The sequence below is a fragment of the Hipposideros armiger genome, unplaced genomic scaffold (genome assembly GCF_001890085.2).
Source record: "Hipposideros armiger isolate ML-2016 unplaced genomic scaffold, ASM189008v1 scaffold_161, whole genome shotgun sequence".
Classification (NCBI taxonomy): Eukaryota; Metazoa; Chordata; class Mammalia; order Chiroptera; family Hipposideridae; genus Hipposideros; species Hipposideros armiger.
The window spans coordinates 513339-532131 of NW_017731511.1; the positions used below are offsets into that span (position 1 = coordinate 513339).

Below are 18793 nucleotides of genomic sequence, written 5' to 3' on the forward strand. Positions count from 1 at the left end.
GTAGCAGGTGAGAATGAATTACCATAAAAGGCTAATCAGCTTACTGATGAGGTCAGAACAACAATGGAGAAAATGGGGTTTAACATAAAAGTCTCAAGGTCTGATGGTCTCAAATACAGGCTCATTTACAATCACAGGGGCAACTGCTACTAACTCGGGGAGAAGTGTTTGGTGGGGAAGTAGTACCACCAGCCACATCAAACCAGCCCCATTTTCCCACCCTCTTTCCCTTATACTGTACAGGAAATATCTGATCAGCTAATTATTATTTCACATTTGGGATTGCTGCACCACAAGCAGACTGTGGAAATTCCATGAACGCACATTCATTTTGCTCCTTCACTCCTTTTACATCACCACTTAAATGCGTAATTTGATTACACAATGAAATTGCCCTAATCATCTTGTTTAGAACATTTGTTTCGATATCGTTTCCTCGTGTTTACATCTTTACAAAATAAAAACAGATCTGACACAACCTGAGCTTGTTTACCCCACTGATAGAAATCAACACATATTGTTTGCAATGCCAAAAAATCATATTACACAGAGAGGACAATTTTATCTCCATCTGAATTGTTTACCCACATGGTAAAAGCCAAAATGAACATGAGACACAACTCTAAAGATTAACAAGATGCTACTGTGGTCGACAGAATTTCTAAAATGGCTGCCCAAAGACGTCCTTCCCTGAACCCTCCAGGATATGATGAAGCATCCTTCCTGTGAATAGCCTGTCATGTGGCACAGTTGATGGTAAAAAAAAGGAGTATGCCCTGATCTACTCACATGATGTCTTTAAAAAGCCAAGAGTTTTCTCCCACTGGTAGCAGAAGGGGAAGTGAGGGAGATTCTAAGCAAGAAAATAGGCATCTTTGCTGGCTTAAAGATGGAGAGAGCAATTTGACAGGAAAATGGCAGCCTCAGTTTTATAAGTTCAAGGATCTAAATTCTGCCAACAACTCAAACATGATGAAGTAAATTATCCCTCATAGACTACAGATAAGCACACATAGGCCCCAACACCTAGTGAATTTAGATAAATATACATGGGAGTTTTCTGTGTTAATCTTGTAATTTCTATGTAAACTTGAATTTTTTCAAAATACATTAAAAAAATATATCTCTGAAGGCAGTAGCTGTTTCAAACTTGAGTCTTTAGGTAGAATAAAGTCTTATTAAGAAAATCAATAAAGGTTATAATTTGGAGCTATAAAATTTTTCATTTCATTTGCCCTGAAAGCCTCTTAGTTAAGCAGATAATTAGTTTGACTGTAATGTCTAAATGAAATGCACTTTATGAAATATTACAGAAGATAACTTCACTACTCCTTTTAAAAAACCAGACCCTGTCAAGTACTTTAAAAGTGCTGCTAATCATTTTCTAAGGAACTTCTTGTAAAGTTGGGCTATTTTATTAGCTAATGTTCACATCAGCCATAATCCTTATAGAAATTCTCTGAACAAAGTCCTGTCTATATTCTTTCAGCAAGGTTCTTTATAATTAATCAATATCAAAAGGGATTTTATTTTTATTTTATTATATATTTATGTAAACACATGTTTGAAACATTAAGTGATTAAACTGCAATTCAGATAGAAGAGAAGAAGTAAAAAACGATCTTCATTTTGATGCCCACTGATCTTCCAGCCCCTGTAGATATGCTTTGCTTTTTTATACTGGTAGCAATGTTTACTAATATTTCTAGATTGAAACATATTTCTTTTTGGACTCAGGTTTAACATAAAATAAATCTATATCTAATTTCCTAGCAAATTTCACATCCATCCTAGAACTCTTTAGGCAAAACACTCTTGGTCGGTATGAGCAGCCACTGAAAAAACATATTTTGTTTTATACTTGCTTTTCATAAATCTTACCCTTGAGGCTGTCAGAGAACCACTTTTGTAAAACAACTCAAAGTGACAATTTTACATGAACAATTTCCTGATGAATCATTTTGAAGAAAAATCAGTTAAACATGCAAATATGAAAGAAAACCTCTAACACTACTTAAGTCAGGAAAGAATTTCATAGCATATTATGATCTGGACCTGTTCCAAATTTTATGGCTCATGTGATTTTCTTGTGTATGTGTTGTGTTTTTAGTCAGTTCTACAATATATTTTCCAACCATTTAGGAATGAAAAGTAAATACATTATTAATTATATTAGTGGTTGCCAAGTAAAAAACATTTGAAGAATTAGCTATTGAAATGCAACCACATGCTCAATGCAATTTTATGATGGAAATGACTACAAAGAATAATTTTGGTACTTAGCTCAGAAGAGCTATTTATGACAATCTCAAAATAACTTAATTATAATGAATTTAGTTTATTATGAAAAAATTCAAACATAGAGTAAAAGAGAAAAAATCGAATAAACGACAGTGCACCTGTCATCCACTTTCAACAATGATCAATTTCTGGCCAATCTCTTCTCATCCATGTTCCCCTTCCACCACCCACCGCTCCTCTGGATTATTCTAAAGCAAAATCAAACTCCATGTATTTTATATTTTATCTGCAAATACTTGTCAAGCCCTAAAACATAAGGGCTCTCTTTCACTTCATAATGACAATGCCATTATCACTCTGAAATAATTAACTGATTCTTTACTGTTATCAAATATTACAAGTAGAAATTTCAAAAGAACAAAACAATATTATGCCAACCTACTAAAATCAGTGACTTCAAAAATATACTACATGATCTGGCTATGTGAGGGACTATGCTAAGCACCACCAATGTAAAAATAACTGCCTCAAATACTTACATTTTTCTGAATAAATGGGCAGACAGAAAATGAAAATGCTATGATGGCGGTAAGAATTTGGTGTGCTTTTGGAGAGCAAAAAGAAGGTATGAAACCCACCATGGGATGAGAGTTAAGGGGCAGAGGGAGAGGGCCGGCCGAGCGGCACGTTGGTTAAGAGCTGGATTGGGACGTCAACTCTGAGCAGCAGAGCCCCGGTTCGGATCCCACATGAGAGCCAGTGACACTGCCCTCTCCAGCTAAGATGGTGAACAACAGCTAGATATGGAGCTGGGCTGCCGTGAGTCGCTGGCGATGGCATAGGTTTCAGCCCCTGCTGCAGTGGGCTGCCATAAGCTACTGTGTGTGGCTGGCAGCCAGCGTGAGCGGCCTGACAGCTGGTGTGAGCTGTCGTGAGCCACCATGAGCGGCCGTCCATTGGCTGGTGACTGATCTGCCTCACCCGGGAGGAGCGCAGTAATGACAGTGCCAACATGGGCCAGTGAAGCGACGTCCTCCACAACTAGACTGAAGAACAAAAGAACAGCAACTTGTCTGTTCCCCTTCCCTGACTCCCCAACGCTGTTCCCCTCCCCCAATTAAAATCTTTAAAAAAAAAAAAGTCAGAGGGTCAGATTTAAATAGGTCAGATTTAAATAGGTGATGCCTTGTGACATGAAATAAGTCAAGTGCTATCTATGCAGGAGCTACCTCATGTCAGCTGAGAGCTAATTTTGTACATCTCTTTGTCCTAACTCCACATTCAGGGCCATCACATGGGTAACTTGGTCACAGTCAGAGCGTTTATACTGCAGAAATTGGTAATCACCAGTGTTGTTTTTTGTTTGTGCGGTACCCCCCCTCCCCCGAGAGCTGGTTGTTAAATATTTATAAGCACAGTAACAGGTGCATGAAAGGGCTTTCCAGGTAGAGTGCCAACTTTTGTCAAGGTTCAGAGATGAGAAAGGATATTAAATTGTTGGTTCACCAACAATATCAAGTAGATTTGTTGAGACCCTATTATCAGTACATAAGACATTCTTCCCTCCTGAGATAACTGTGGCTCAGTCTCTTCTCTCCTTCAAATCTGTGTGAAATGTCATTTCCTCACTGAGAAGTATGCTGACCACCCTACTTAAAACAGCAAATGCCCTTCACACTACCACCCCGTCTCCCTTACCCTGATCCCTGAAGGATGGCCTAGAAGGGAATACACAGGCTCCAGATGGGCATATTCAGCATAGCCCCTGACTCTGAAGGTGACTTTCCCTTTGGAAGCAGGTATAGCAGAGAGGGGCTAGAATGGGAACAGCTAAAGCTCAGACTCTGAGCAAGGGTCCTACTTGTCTGGCCTAGGGTTGTGAGGTTTATGATGTGTTAGGTTACGATGAATGAGAAAACGAACCTAACAGCATAAATTATAGGTAAAAACGTATCTGAATTGCGGTGGGAAAAGTGATAAAGAGAGAAAGGAATTAATATAAGAAATGTTGTGGAAGAGCAGTACGTAAAATGTGGCGCCCATGTAAGGAGGGGGAGCTATGGCGCGGGGGAGGGGCGTTGGCAAATTGTCCTTCATTTTCACACCTGAATTACTAAGAAAATGAAGGGGAACTGATCTGAAGGGAAAATAGTGCATTTGAAAAAGAAAGAACAATGCTAGTAAAAGACTGATTTTCTCCCATGGTATTTGCCCTTAAGTATATCCAACTCCATTCTTAGAGGAGACCCAGAAATCCATGATCCACTCTCTGAACCATGAAAGGAATAATAAAAACTATAAATACAAACTATCTCATCAATCACTTAAATATCATTTCCCATTTCCACAAACACTTATAGCCTTGCAACTTGAAAATAAAATCATTTGGCTAAGCAGTTCTTTTCAGGATATTTAGACATTGCTAGAAGGAGAAATTGCAAAATTTATATTCCAGTTCTTAATGACTCACTCTGCTTTAGCAAATGGGAAAATAATGAATTTTTCTGCAGCTAGCGACAAAATAATTTACCCAGTTTTCTTTTGAATAAAACTACCAGTTCAAAATGTAAATAAAAATATAGTCTATGATAGTCTCAGGTGTGTGACAGCTTGCTTAATATCCTCAGTGCTTACCAGGTACCCACAGAGACATGGACAACATAGATTATCTCCTAAAAGTGAGTGAATTGGAGACGGAGGAAGTCGAGAAGGATACAAAATAAATACAACCTACAGTAGCAAAAGTTCTAAAACCCGTTATTTCCCATGATCTCAAATCCTCACTATTCTGAGGTAGGTCTAAAAACATAGAAACATACCTTTAATTTTTCTCCCACATATTAAAAAAGTAAGATTACTTTCAAAATTCATAAGCTTAAAATTCATAAGTTTAAAAGTTAACTTCAGGTACATGTTTTACCATTTTTGATCATTTTTGTTTGGTACCACAATTTCAAAAACCTTGAAGTTTTATATATATATATATATATATATATATATATATATATATATATATATATATATATATATATATATGGTCGTCAGAAAAGTCATGATGCATTTTTTCTGTTTTTCATTGCAAAAATGTGTCATGACTTTTCTGACATTCATATATACTCATATATATTTCTCCAGGATAGGAAACCCATCTAAAGAAACCCGTCTAAAGAAAATAAGTGCATATGGATGGGGGTGGTAGAAAACCTGTATTCTTCTTATGGAACGTTTGTGAAAAATGTTCCTTTCAAAACAACATGTTTCCCCATATGGGGAGCAGGTTTTCAGCAAAGATGTTGAGCAGACAGTGAGAGAGGCAGTCAGCCATCTGCGTAGCAAGCAGCTGTCAGCCACTGATGCTGAGGGCATCACTAAGCTCAGATACTCAGGAATATTCCAGAAAACAGGACAGCCATTATACCTTATAGGATAAGCTCTTAATACTCACAGACCTGAGCTGTGAGACAGTTTTGAAAAGGGTATAGTTTAAGAAACTGTTCTACAGCTATTTAAAGGGAAAATAGGGGTGATGGATAGGCCCCTTTGCTTTAAAATCAAGTTCGTGTAGCAGTGAACAACTAGGGCTGAGACCAAGATGAAGCCACAAATATTTTTCTAAATGAGGCTCCATCATCTAAACCATGGAGAGTGGTAGAGGATAAATGCATTGAGTATCTCAGGAGAGTAAGAACTAATAGAAAATAGAAAAAAAAAGAGCTATATGATTTTCTCCCATGTATTGTTATACGTAATTCGGGTAGGAAAGGGAGATAGTTATAAAATGAAACTTCCATGTTTGGGAACTTCCTATGATGTCCATTCCACCAGTCGGGTCATTATTGCACATACCTGCAGTATGGCGGACTGAAATGACAGCAGGTGATGGAATCAAAGCGATCTGGGTTCGACTCCTAGTGTCTCTGCTTACTAGCTGTTTGACCTTGAAGTTATTTTACTTCAGCTGAGCCTCAGTTTTCTAACATGTAGAATGGGACTAATACTGACCTTTGTGAGAATCAAACAGAATAATGTTTGCAAGAGTATTTAGCACAATGCCTTGGAGGGCAGGAAATCTGCCTTGTTTACCTTTAAATGTTTCATTGTTAAATAGTCAACAATACATTTTTGCTGAGAGTAAACAGACCACTAAATGTAAGAGAGGAACATTAAAATGCATGCTGTTTAAATTTAAAATGCGTTATCATAATATATAGGTATACTGGCTCAACTGCTTTAATTAGTAGTTTGTCTTCTATTTTCTAATATGGGATATGAGGATCATTGCTGGTTCAGGTGACTTCAGGCAATACAGGAATAAACATTTTATGCAAAATTTACTTATAATTTTGTTTGGGTTATTTCTTTTCTAAGTATTAAAACTAATTTACGTAGAATTCCAAACCCATTTTTCAATGACGTTACTGTTCAGAAAAAGCAAAAATCGAGAATAGCCTCACCAGCATGGTAATACCAGCTTCCCTCTGGAGAAGGCAAGGGTAAGATATGAATGAGAAACATCTAGGAAACCCTAGCTTATTTTACTGCCAGAAACCACTGCTGGTTGGGACGGTGGCTCTTCTCCACCTTTGTACTGTCCACGTGATCACTGTTTAAAAGTCTTCATCCATAACCTACGTATACTTGTGCCCAAGGATGGAACACCAAACCCCCCACCCCTAACCCCCACACGTGCAAACTCATTTGTGAAACCTTGAGCCTGATGTGGTCTTTCAGCCTTCCTTCCTCCTGCATGTGCTTATCTGCTTGACCTTAAAATTCTACCACTTTGGTAGAAAATTCTGTCCGTTCTGTTTTCTAGGCTGAGAATCATGTTATCTAAACTGACTAAACACTAACACGCAGCCCACAACTGATTCCCAATGACAAGGAGACCCCTTTGGCTTACCCTTGCCTGCATGCATTGATTTGTTCAAAACTTCATGACTTTGTAGAATATGACGACTACTGTCAGTGAGCTTATTACACCCATGGCCCTTGAGTTCCTTTCAGCCAAATAAGCCCTAACACATTTTGTTATCAGTGACTGGGGTAAAGCTAGCTGCAGGCTATAATGTTATTAACAGTGGCTTGGATAATAGGAGCATAGAGAGCTCTGAGCCTCCTGAGTGCAGAATGGTAGAAGCCATGGCGGATAATCAACCAGACATAGGAGAGTTGGTCAGTCCTCTTACTGACCCTTGATTATATAAAAGGTTCCTATAAGATTTTTTAGTAAGTTTGAAAACATTTTAATAGTTTATGGAGGTGTCGTTGAAATTAAATAAACTGTGCACGTTTAAAGTGCACAATTTAAAATGTTTTGACATTTATAGACACTCATGAGTCTATCACTACACCCAAGATAATGAGGATACCCATTATCCCCAAAGTTTCCTAGTATCCCTTTATAATCTCTGCCTCCTGCCAAACCCTATGCCTATGTAACTACTAATCTGCTTCCTGTCACTATAGATTACTTGGCATTTTCTAGATTTTTTTATAAATGAAATCATACAGTATGTACTCTTTAAATTTGGTTTATTTCACTCAACATAATTAGTTTGACATCCCATGTTGTGAGTATATCGATGCTTCATTGTTTTTATTGCTGAAGAGTACGTCATTGTATGGCTATACTATGATTTGCTTATCTATTAACATTTCAGTTGTTTTGAGTTTGGGGATATTACAAATAAACCTGTTATTATATAAGTCTTTGTATGAACACGAGCTTTCACGTTTTACATAAATACCTAGGAATAGAATAGCTGGGTCATATGGTAGGTAATATGTTTAACTCTTTTTGTTCTTATTATTTTGAATTTTTCTAAGAGTTTATTTGAGCTACACTGATGACATATGCCAGGGAGCAAGATCTCAAATGCTCCCTGTGGTTAACTTTTCAGGAAACTGCCAAATTGTTTTCTAAAGTGGTATACCATTTTACACTCCCACCAGCAGTATATGAAATTTGCACTTGTTCCACACCTTCTCCTACACTCGGTATGGTCCAAGTTTTAAATTTTAGACACTTTAATAATAGGTAGAGTGGTGTTTCATTGTGGTTTTAATTTGCCTTTCCCGAGTGACTAATCACAGGGAGCAAATTTTCATGTGCTGATTTGTGGTCAGTTTCTCTTCATTGGTGAAATGTCTGTGCAAATCCTTTGCACATTGTGAGAGCTGAAATGTATAACTATCACATTGTTTTGTATACCTGAAACTAATTTTAAAAATCCTTTGCACATTTTAAAAATTAAGTTGGTTTCTCATTATTGACATTTGAGGTTATTTATATATTCTGAAATCAAGTCCTTTTTCAGATGATCTGATTTTGCAAATACATTCGCTCAATCGGTGGAGAGAAAATATTTTCATTTCCTACTCCTAGTAGCTTTATTTTTTTTCAAAGAATAGAAATTCTTAAGTTTAATGAGGTCTAATTTACCTTTTTTTTTTCTTTTATGGATTGGGTTTTGGTATGACATCCAACAACAAAAAAAAACTCTTCACCTAACCAAAGTTCATAAAATTTATCTCCTAGGATTTTTTTCTAAGTATTTTATAGTTTTGGTTTCACATTTAGGCCTATAACACATTTTAAGTTAATTTCCAATATGGTACAAGGTATAGGGCCAAGTTTATTTATTTATTATTATTTATTACTTAATGGATATTTAATAGTTTCGACACCATTTGTGGAGAATGGTGATGTTTCTTCACTGAATTGCCTTTTAACTGATGTTGAGAATTAACTGGTAAGTGCTGTAGATTGAATTGAATGCCCCTCCAAAAAAAATCATCTGGTGATGCCCTGACCCCCTATATGATGGTATTTGGAGATAGAGCCTTCAGGAGACACTTAGGTTTAGGTGAGATTACAAAGGTGAGGCCCTAATAATGAGATTAGTGCCCTTATAAGAAGAGACAGCAGAGAGCTTGTGTGCTCACTGTATGTGCATATATCAAGAAAGGGCCACATAAGCACACAGCAAAAAGGCAGCAACCTGCAAGCCAGGAAGAGAATCCTCACCAGAACTCAGCCATGTTGTCACCCTGATCTCGAACTTCCAGCTTCCAAAACAGAAAATACATTTCTTTTGTTTAAGCTACTCACTCTGTGATATTTTGTTATGACAGCCCAAGATGACTAAAGTAGCAATATATGTGTGGTCAGTTTCAGAGACCTCTATTCTGTTCTATAGATTTATGTGTCTAATTTGACATTAACACCACATTGCCTTAGTTACTGAAGCTTTAAATTAAGTCTCAAAGCCTGGTAGCATTAGTCTTCCAAATTTGTTCTTTGTTTCAAAATTATTTTGACTCTTTTAGGTCAAAAAGAGTCAATTTCCACATAAAAGCTTGCTGGGATTTTTGACTGGGATTGCACTGGATGTATAGATCAATCTGGGAGAACAATATGGAATGTTAGGATATGTGAACAGTCTATTTCAACATTTCTTTTGGAAATGTTTTGTAGTTTTCAGTATTCAGGTCTTACACATCCTTTGTCAAACTTATCTCTAATTGCTTCATAATTTGTGAAACTGCTGTAAATTGTATTTCTTTTTACAATTGCAAGTTATTTGTTGCTGGATTAAACCATGGATACCTATAAGATTATTTACTGATACATTTGAACATGGCCCTGGGAAGAAATGGTAGAATTAAATCCCCTTAAATACTATTTCAAATGTCCTAAAAGGAATATTGTACTTGTCCTAATGCATGGAACAGGGGGTAAGACAATTATCGCATAGCATATTTTTTACTCGCAGTTCATTCTATGAATGAGGAATATGAGGCGAAATGCGAGCTGGAAAAACTCATCTCATGTGCACACAGTTTCAATCAGAATACAGGAGTAAATGTTACACTCAAAGACAATTCTTGGCAAGAATATTCAGAGCTCTGTAAAACATATTTTTTTCAGGCATCACAAGTGATTAGTATAATGACAGTGAATCTAACCAATTAAAACCTTTGTTGCCTGTCCAAAGTGTGATTTATAACAAGCCATTTTTCTCCTGTATAAAGGGAAATTTAAGAAGCAATCATTTAGAACTAGAAAGAATAAAAATGACAGAGACACAAAACACTAGCCAAGTTAATTAACAAGAAAATTAGCTTGAAATGAAATGTTTTTATATCTGTTTTTGAAGAGATTTTCAAATTTACATTATATTTTCTTATCTTGTGGCTCCTGAAGGAAATTATTTGTCTGAACGACATGTTGGAGAATAACAATGAGGAACTGAATTGTTTTCTAAGTAGCTCAACTTCCACAGTTGAAAATGACCTTACATTTATGACAGCAGGGATAAAGAAATCATTTTCTAAGACATCTTGATGTTTCCTCAAACATCTATGAAAATCTGATCCTTTTTATATAAACAATAATTTCTTTAATAAAAACCTGAAAGCCTTCCTCTAGAAAAAAAGTCGTCTTTCATAAATCTCCTTGCATTTAACAGAATTTTTTAAACACCAATATCCTAATTTATTTAAACTATCTTGTTTTACTATTAGTTACTGACAATTCTTGTCTATTATAATAAGCAAAATCAACTACCAGTGATATATCTGAGGCTATAGTGCATACTAAAACATTAACAAGATTATCAAGTAAATTCAAATAACAACAAAAAATGCTTTGTATAATTAACTTCATATTATAGATGTATTCTTTAGAAAAGACCAGAGAGCAGGTGTTCAAATTTTGTTGATTTAATCATCTTTGCTATTGAGTGTGTATACTTGGTCAAACTTGTTTTCATACTAATCATAATAATTTGGGATATGTGTGTTCAGTGTGTGTGTGTGTGTGTGTGTGTGTGTGTGTGTGTGTTTATATTTTGTATGCAATATGGTTTCTTCAAAACCATGATATTGGTTCCATAAATCCTCTAATGGGTTCCTTGACATCAAAGCCCAGTGGATTATAGTACCTTAGGCACCTTTATGTTACTATATAAGATTATACGACCATATCATAGGTCCAGGTATCAATAGAGCAGCAGGTCAGTTTCCACATGCTGTACATTTTAGTTCAATGCTGTGCTGGTCTTCTCAGTTCTAATACCCTACTTGAAGCTTATTGTAAGTTTAGTTTTTCATCCATGCCAGCAAGGACCATGATCACAATAGATTACTGCAATGCCAAATGCCTAAAAGTAAAATACATCATGAGAATGATGACGATATAAAAGATCCGTGTGACTAGAGCATAGATCATGATGCAGGGATGTGGGTGATGAGAACAGGTCTCACAGTAGGGAGTGACACAGGAAGCCTTTGAGAAGGAAAGTGACATGGGCCTAATTGCTTTACACAGTGTTATGTGTTGAATTGTGTCACCACAAAAGTTATGCCAAAGTCTAAAACCCCAGTACCTGTGACTGTAACCTTATTTGGAAATAGGGTCTTTGTAGATATAATGAAGTTAAGACACTGCCATACTGGATTAGAATAGGCCTAACTCCAATGACTGGTGTCCTTAGAAGGAGAAAGAGTTTAATACAAACACACACACACACAGATGAGAGATGGCAGAAATTGGGATGATGGAACTAGAAACCTAAGAGGCCAAGGATCGCCAATCACCACCAGAAGCTAGGATGCAGGTATGGAATGGATTTTTCCTTGGAGTTTTCAGAGAGAACATGGCCACAGCGACACCTTGATTTTGGACTTCTATCCTCCAGAATTGTCAAGCAACAAATTTCATTGTTTTAAGACAATCATTTTCTGGTAATTTATTATGGCCACCCTAGAAAACTAATACAGAGTGGTTGCCATAACCACAGTGTATGGAATGAACAAAAGGTAAGCAAGAGTAACCCGGGCGACAGATCAGAACTGTGACAGTGAGGATGGCAAGATGCCGATCATGGTTAAAGTTATTTAGGGGCAGAATCAACAGGATTAGTTATCAGTGATGTGGGCATTTCACAACAGGAAACAGCTAAGGATAATGACATTGTCCAAATTTCTGATTTGAGAAACACTTGTTGCTACAGCGATCCCTTGAAAAGGAATAGATTTGGTTGAGGGATGGAATGAAAATGAGTTTACTGTTGTTCAAGTGCTATGCGGTGCACCTGAGTGATACCTAAGCAGCCATGCCCCCATAGGAAACTGAGTCTGGAGGTTAAGACAAAGTTTGGGATGGAGATATAAATATGTTAATGTTGTATGACACTTTGTGCTTCTCCCATAATATCACTTAGCACACTCTATTTTCATCACCTGTTTACCTATAAATCTTCAACAAGAAAGTAAGCTGAGACCAGAGAATTGAGAGAACAACTTCTTTTGATGAACCACTGCTCTCCCCAACAGGCCAACCTTTAGTATCCCTACTTCTCCATCATACAGACAGAATAGCAATAAAAAACCCACAAATTTTGGTTCTTCTTTATTAGTTCTTCTAGAAGAAGCCAGCCCTAAGTAATGGCAGCTTTTAGACTTTGGACTTTAGCCTGAAATCTAGGACAATGTGGAAAAAAATCCCACAAGCCATTCTGTTACATTTTACATAGATTATCTATTATAATCCTCATGCAAACAATCTTCACTAAAAAAAAAAAAATTGATTATAATCCTCACTAAAACCCAAAAGGAACAAAACAAAAACTCTGAAAGTCTCAAGTCCACAAAAGAGAGAAGGGTCCTAAGGTTAGAGATGTGAGCTGGAGCTGGGTAGGAGAGCTCATGAAGGACTGGGTGAAGGAGTCTGCTGGTGGCCCCATAGGGACAGAGACTGGGATTGAGCCTTTCGTAAAGCCAGAGCCCTGGAGTGTTTCTGTTGCCAGGAGGGGGAGTCAGCAGATGTGACAAGCATTAGAATTGCACCCTGAAGGTGAAGGTAACAATTTCATTTCAAAGAATTTGATATTTTTAAAATAATAAAAGAGATAAAATAAAAGAGATAAATAAAGTATAAATAAGAAACAATATATAACATATTTGAAAAGAATAATATAATAATAGTTAACATTCACTGAACAGAGTATTTGCCAGTCATCATTCTAATATGCATACAAACTGTCTACATTATTTGGCTTATTAGTCACCTCAATCCAATGTGGCAGATACTGTTATTCCCATTTTATAAACCATAAACCTGGAGCACAGAGAAGTAAAGAAAAATAAGATGACGCATGTTGTGAATGATGGAGCTGGGATTTGACCCCAGGATGTTTCATTTCAGTGCACACACTCCTAACCACTGTGGCATGCCAAGCTGAAATTCTAAAAATATATTTTGAAAAAGTTACTGGAATCTATTCAGTGGATGGATTGAATTTAAACTTGATACAATTGAAGGGTGAAGTAGAGAACTGCATGATGGATCCGAGAGAATATGCCTAGATTCCGTTACAAATGGAGCACAGAATGATACAAAGAACATACAAACATGAAATAAGAATATAAGGACGGTAGGATGAAGAGGGTAAACCTAGACTAGTAAGCATTCCAAAACGAGAGACTAGAGAAAGTGGGGGAAAGGAAATACGCAGAGCTAATGGTGAGGATTTTCTAGAATTGAGGAAAACTGCATTCTCAGAAGAAAAGAACACACAGAGCCAAATGATAAAAAATGAAACATATATGCACTTACAGAGATTAGAGTGAAAATGCAGAGGAACATTAGAGATGAGTACCGAAGAAAAAAGGCATTACCTATGAAGGAATAGCAATTTAACTGATCACAGGCTATGCATGCCAAAAGACAATGGAGTAATAGTTAACATGCTGAGGAAAAAAATAAATTTAACCTAGTTTTCTATGCATAACCCAAAACTCATTCACATATAGGCAAAAAGTATAAACAGATCATCGCTGAACAATTACTAAAGGATAAACACAAAAGGAATAAGCTGTGTGTAACAAGCAACAGTGGGCAAAGACAGTAAGTCCTCACTTAACGTCGTCTATAGGTTCTTGCAGCTGCAGTGAAATGATGTATAGTGCAACCAATTTTACCACAGGCTAATTCATATGAAGAGTTAAGTTCCTATGGCGCTACATCGTTATAACTAAGTGACATTCTTCAAGGACCTGCTATAATAGGTAAACCAAGTTACTAAACCTAAGTAAGTAGTGTCTGAAAAAATATGGTAATAATAATGACTAATATGTGGGGATTTACCAAGCAAGTGGAACTGTATACTAGAAAACTAGACAGAGGTAGGTAAGAGTAATTTGGCGTTAAACATACAAAAATCTTTATATTATTCAAGAAGAGGATAGAACTATTGATTAACATGATAACATGCTAGATATAAATATTAAAAATTTAAAGACTAATTTTAAAAGAATACAAAAAGAAGGCAAAATTTCTAAAGCAAGGAATGGCACAAGTGCAATTTGTATGACAGTAGAAAGAAAAAAAAAATATATATATATATATATTGATCCCAAATGAAACAGAATGAGATTTCACATGTAAAATTTTAAACACAAATGAAACAATGTATATGTGTTTATGTTTATATATGGATATGTTTACTGTACATATATATGTACACACAATACAATTTAGACACATGAGCAGTGAGGAGGCATACAGCCAACTTTAGGATGATGATAGAATGAATTCAATCTAGATAGAATACCATTAGCTTAAATTTTGATATAAGAGCAAAATCTGATAACTTTCCATAAACCATATCCCCAAGGTCACTTCTTGACATATTCTAGGAAGGTGTTTTCACTGTAAAAGTTTTCTGTAATTGACACCAAAATTCAGTGGCAATAAGCTACAAAAGAAAATCTGTCAGTTCTCATTATGCTTTATTTTTTGGTGTTCCACTTGTGATCTCATTAGAAATTAGAGAAAATCTTTCTGGGTCTTTGTCTCTGCTGGAAATGACAATTTCCACAGGGGCAATTATTCTTGGACCAATAAAATCAGGTGGTATTATTCTCTAGAATCCTCTATATATACAATAATCAAGGGAAAGAAAGAGTCAAGTACAAATGACATGTTTGTGCATTTTACACTAGGGAAGTAATGTTTATTGCATTCTTTTGTGCATCTCCATCAAACATGGTATTTCTTACAACTTTGCCACTGGAAAAATCTAATGGCAAGTACGTGATCATCAGATAAGGATCAAATCAACTCAGTAAAAGAAAAAAGACAGTCAAATTCACTTAGTTCTGAATTTTTATAAGGTCATCTGGCCTGAATAAGGTGATTTATCAAAATCTCTATTTTGTTTCTGTAGCTGTGAAATAGTAAAGAAAAGTAAGACCTGACATCTGGTGGTGGCTTCAAAAAATAAAAACTCCCTAAACTATTTCTTTATAATAATTTTAAGCAAAATGCTTATAATGCATTTTTTTGCAATAAAGGCATAATTTGAAATGGAAGCAAAATTGACTGTTCTAAATATTTAGGAATAAATTATGTCCTATTGCTATTCTCTTTAATAGACACTTCTGCACCTGGAATTTGATGCAAAAATAAATATTGATTCTTATTTGAGAGGCTTGTTTACATATAGCACTGAACTTTGAAAACTTATTTTACATATACTAATAATTGAGATGTGTTGCTTATTGGAAAACAAGAGTAGACTACTCAAATATATTTGCCATGCATCCTGTGTGATGAGTGGTACAAAGTCAACTGGGTTTTTCTTCCACAGTAGACGGGGTAGCAGGGAACAAGGGCTTGCTTCTTGAGGTCTAAGTTTACAAATGGAGTATCATGACCTAGCACTTCACCTCTACAAGTCCAGCCTTCAGAGCCCACCTGGAGTGAACTTGGATGTGCATCACCTCCATGCCTACGTCCTCCTCCGCCTCCATTACCATAACCAGCAGTGACAACAACCAGCCAGACATGAATCCCAAAAAGCTCCATTGCCTTCTGAGATGTAGTTTGCATAATCAGGTTTAGGGAGTTCAAAATTCTCAACCAATCATCTTCTTATGATTTTCAGTCAAACTTGTACAAACTAAGCTTAGCAGAGACTTCTCCCTCTCCATTAGAGTCTTTATAGAGCTTGCAGTTAAGAAACAAAGATGAGAAATGTTCCTATTAAAAAATGATTTATTATATACATTAACCACCAATCAATTCCACAGGCTGTCTATACAGACTACAAATCCAGCTGGAAATAAATAAAAATGATCATCAAGGGTCCTGCTGTTAGAATAAGCACTAAAGAGCTTATTTTGCTAGGAGCTCAATCTTTAAGACAGGAATTTATGTAGCACTCAACGAAAAATCGTGTAATGTGTGATCTACTTACCCCTGCAAGGCTTTCTCTCCAAACCAATCTCCTTTTCCTAAAGTTCTAAGAAAGACTGGGTCTTCGCTTGGTGAGTCTTCACGAGTGACATTTACCTACAAAGAGAAACAATGAGTGTCTGTATTCCTTGTATACCCTGGATGACCAAATGAACACTAGTTGATAATGTTCATTCCATTTCTTATTTCTTTTTTTTTAAACTTACTTTTATGAAGAAAATTAGCACATTATCACATAAGGGACCAAAAAATAATGACATAGAATTCCCATGCAAACCACAAGTAATGACTTCCAAATATTTTGTTATAATTTCAAGTTGTTTTCAAGACATAATAAATTCTTCAGAAATTTGAATTTCATTTATCCTTGTCCCTGTTCCCATAAGGCAACCACTATAATACATTTAGTGAACATTCTTCCAATCCTTTTTTTATTTGTTTATATGCATGAGTTTTTAAAATATATGAACAGCATAATATGGTGTGTATCATTCTGAGCCTTACATATTTTTAACATTCTTTTATTTATTCTATGCTATTAGATATAAATATAGTTCATCCAATGCCTTTTTCCTCTCCATAAAAATACTTATTTATCCATTTTCTTGTAGATGGACCATTACATTGTTTCCACTTTTTTGTTATAATGAACATCTTTCTATACACCTCTATATGCAAAATTCAGATTCTCTAGAATATGCCTATCTCTTTCCTTAAGAAAAATCCAGCTTCATTCAAAAGCCAGTCACATTTTCATGATGCCTTCCTGTGAGTCTCCCATCAACTTTAGTCCCCCTATCCTCATGATCCATATGCTTCATTTCAGCAATGTTTCTTTTTCTAAAGATATAAAATTACATATATGTCTCTATTAAATCACAATAACAGTATGTTCTTCAAAGAAATGGGCATTTCTTTGGCATTCTATACAATTCATAATAAGCATATAATAAAGAGCTGTAAATTGTTTGAACAGAAAAGTTCTTTACTAACAAGGTAACCCAGCCCACGCAGGACTTGTGACTTGTGTGACAGTCCACAGAAGGCAAGTAATGTTTTTACTGCATGAATGAAGACAGAAATGCAGTAAGTTTTACCTTTGGGTTAACTCACTTCCTCCCCCAGATCTACTAATCTTCCTAAAACTGGCTATGTGTCACCCAGAAAGGTTAAATACTTAAAATACACCTGCCTGGAAAATGAAGTAGAGAAACTAATTTCTTGAGACAATGCCAGACACTTAAACACATTTAAAAATACTATGCTTCGGGTTTTTGAATTTAGAGAGAGGATGTCAAAGACCAGAATTTTTATACATATTAAGGAGGTCTGAGAGGTGGAGGGAATTCAATTATAATTCTCCACTGATGCACTTGATTACTCCTCTACACAGTGTTTCAAAACCATGGAAAACAGTGTTTTAAAACCATGGAAAACAGTGTTTTAAAACCATGGAAATGCAGTTTTTACCACTAAGGTCTATCATAGAGATGCTCATTTGTATGTTGATAAGGCTTTTACTGATGTAAATAGAGATACACTAGCTCAGAGATTCTCAAACTCCTGTGTGTGTGTGTGTGTGTGTGTGTGTGTGTGTGTGGCGGGGGGGGAGGAGTTAGGATGAACTTCTTATTTAAAATAAATGTTCCTGAGGTTCTGATTTAGTGGGTCTTGTAAAGCTGAATTTCAAAACTTTAATGTAGGTGAGTTAGATACAAATGTTCTACAGACCAATCTTTGACAAACATTGACACGTTGTTGTCTTTCTGAACCTCAGTTTTCTCATCTGTACAATGAGGCAATTCAACAAAGCCATATCTGTCCCTACTCCTGGCTGTTAAAAAAAAAGTCATGAATTAAGGCATAATATACTATAAGTTAAGATCATTAATTCAAAATTAGATATAAAGATATATCATATAACTGTACATTCACCATTTGGTTAAGAGAAAAAAAGATTAGAAATTCAAAATGGTAGATTAATGCAAGCCATGGAGAAATTTCAGTGGATTTTGAAAAGTTCTTTAAACAAGATGTTATTGCAATTTCACTGGCATAGACATTCAAGAAATGGGCTACCTCCAGAAGAAAGTATTTTCCGCTTATATGATTAATGTGAGAGAAAACCTAACTGGATAATCCATGAATATGAAAAGATAAGCAGCTCAAAGAACAAGAATAAAAGCTTCCCTTTAAAGTTTTAATTGTCACAGTTTTTCTTTGTATGTATAATGACTCATTCTAAATATGCACAGACACCAGTCATCGATGTTTGCATCTTTAATT

The 18793-nt window shown here is 35.8% G+C and overlaps 1 protein-coding gene across 1 annotated transcript in view; it reads right to left on the bottom strand.

The window, feature by feature from the left end:
• The window catches only part of PRKG1 (protein kinase cGMP-dependent 1), a 1201019-nt gene that overhangs the window by 183326 nt on the left and 998900 nt on the right, over positions 1–18793 (bottom strand). Inside the window, exon 7 of the mRNA XM_019651487.1 lies at positions 16509–16603. Coding sequence (XP_019507032.1) covers positions 16509–16603 — 95 coding nt within the window. The remainder of the gene's footprint in view (positions 1–16508; positions 16604–18793) is intronic.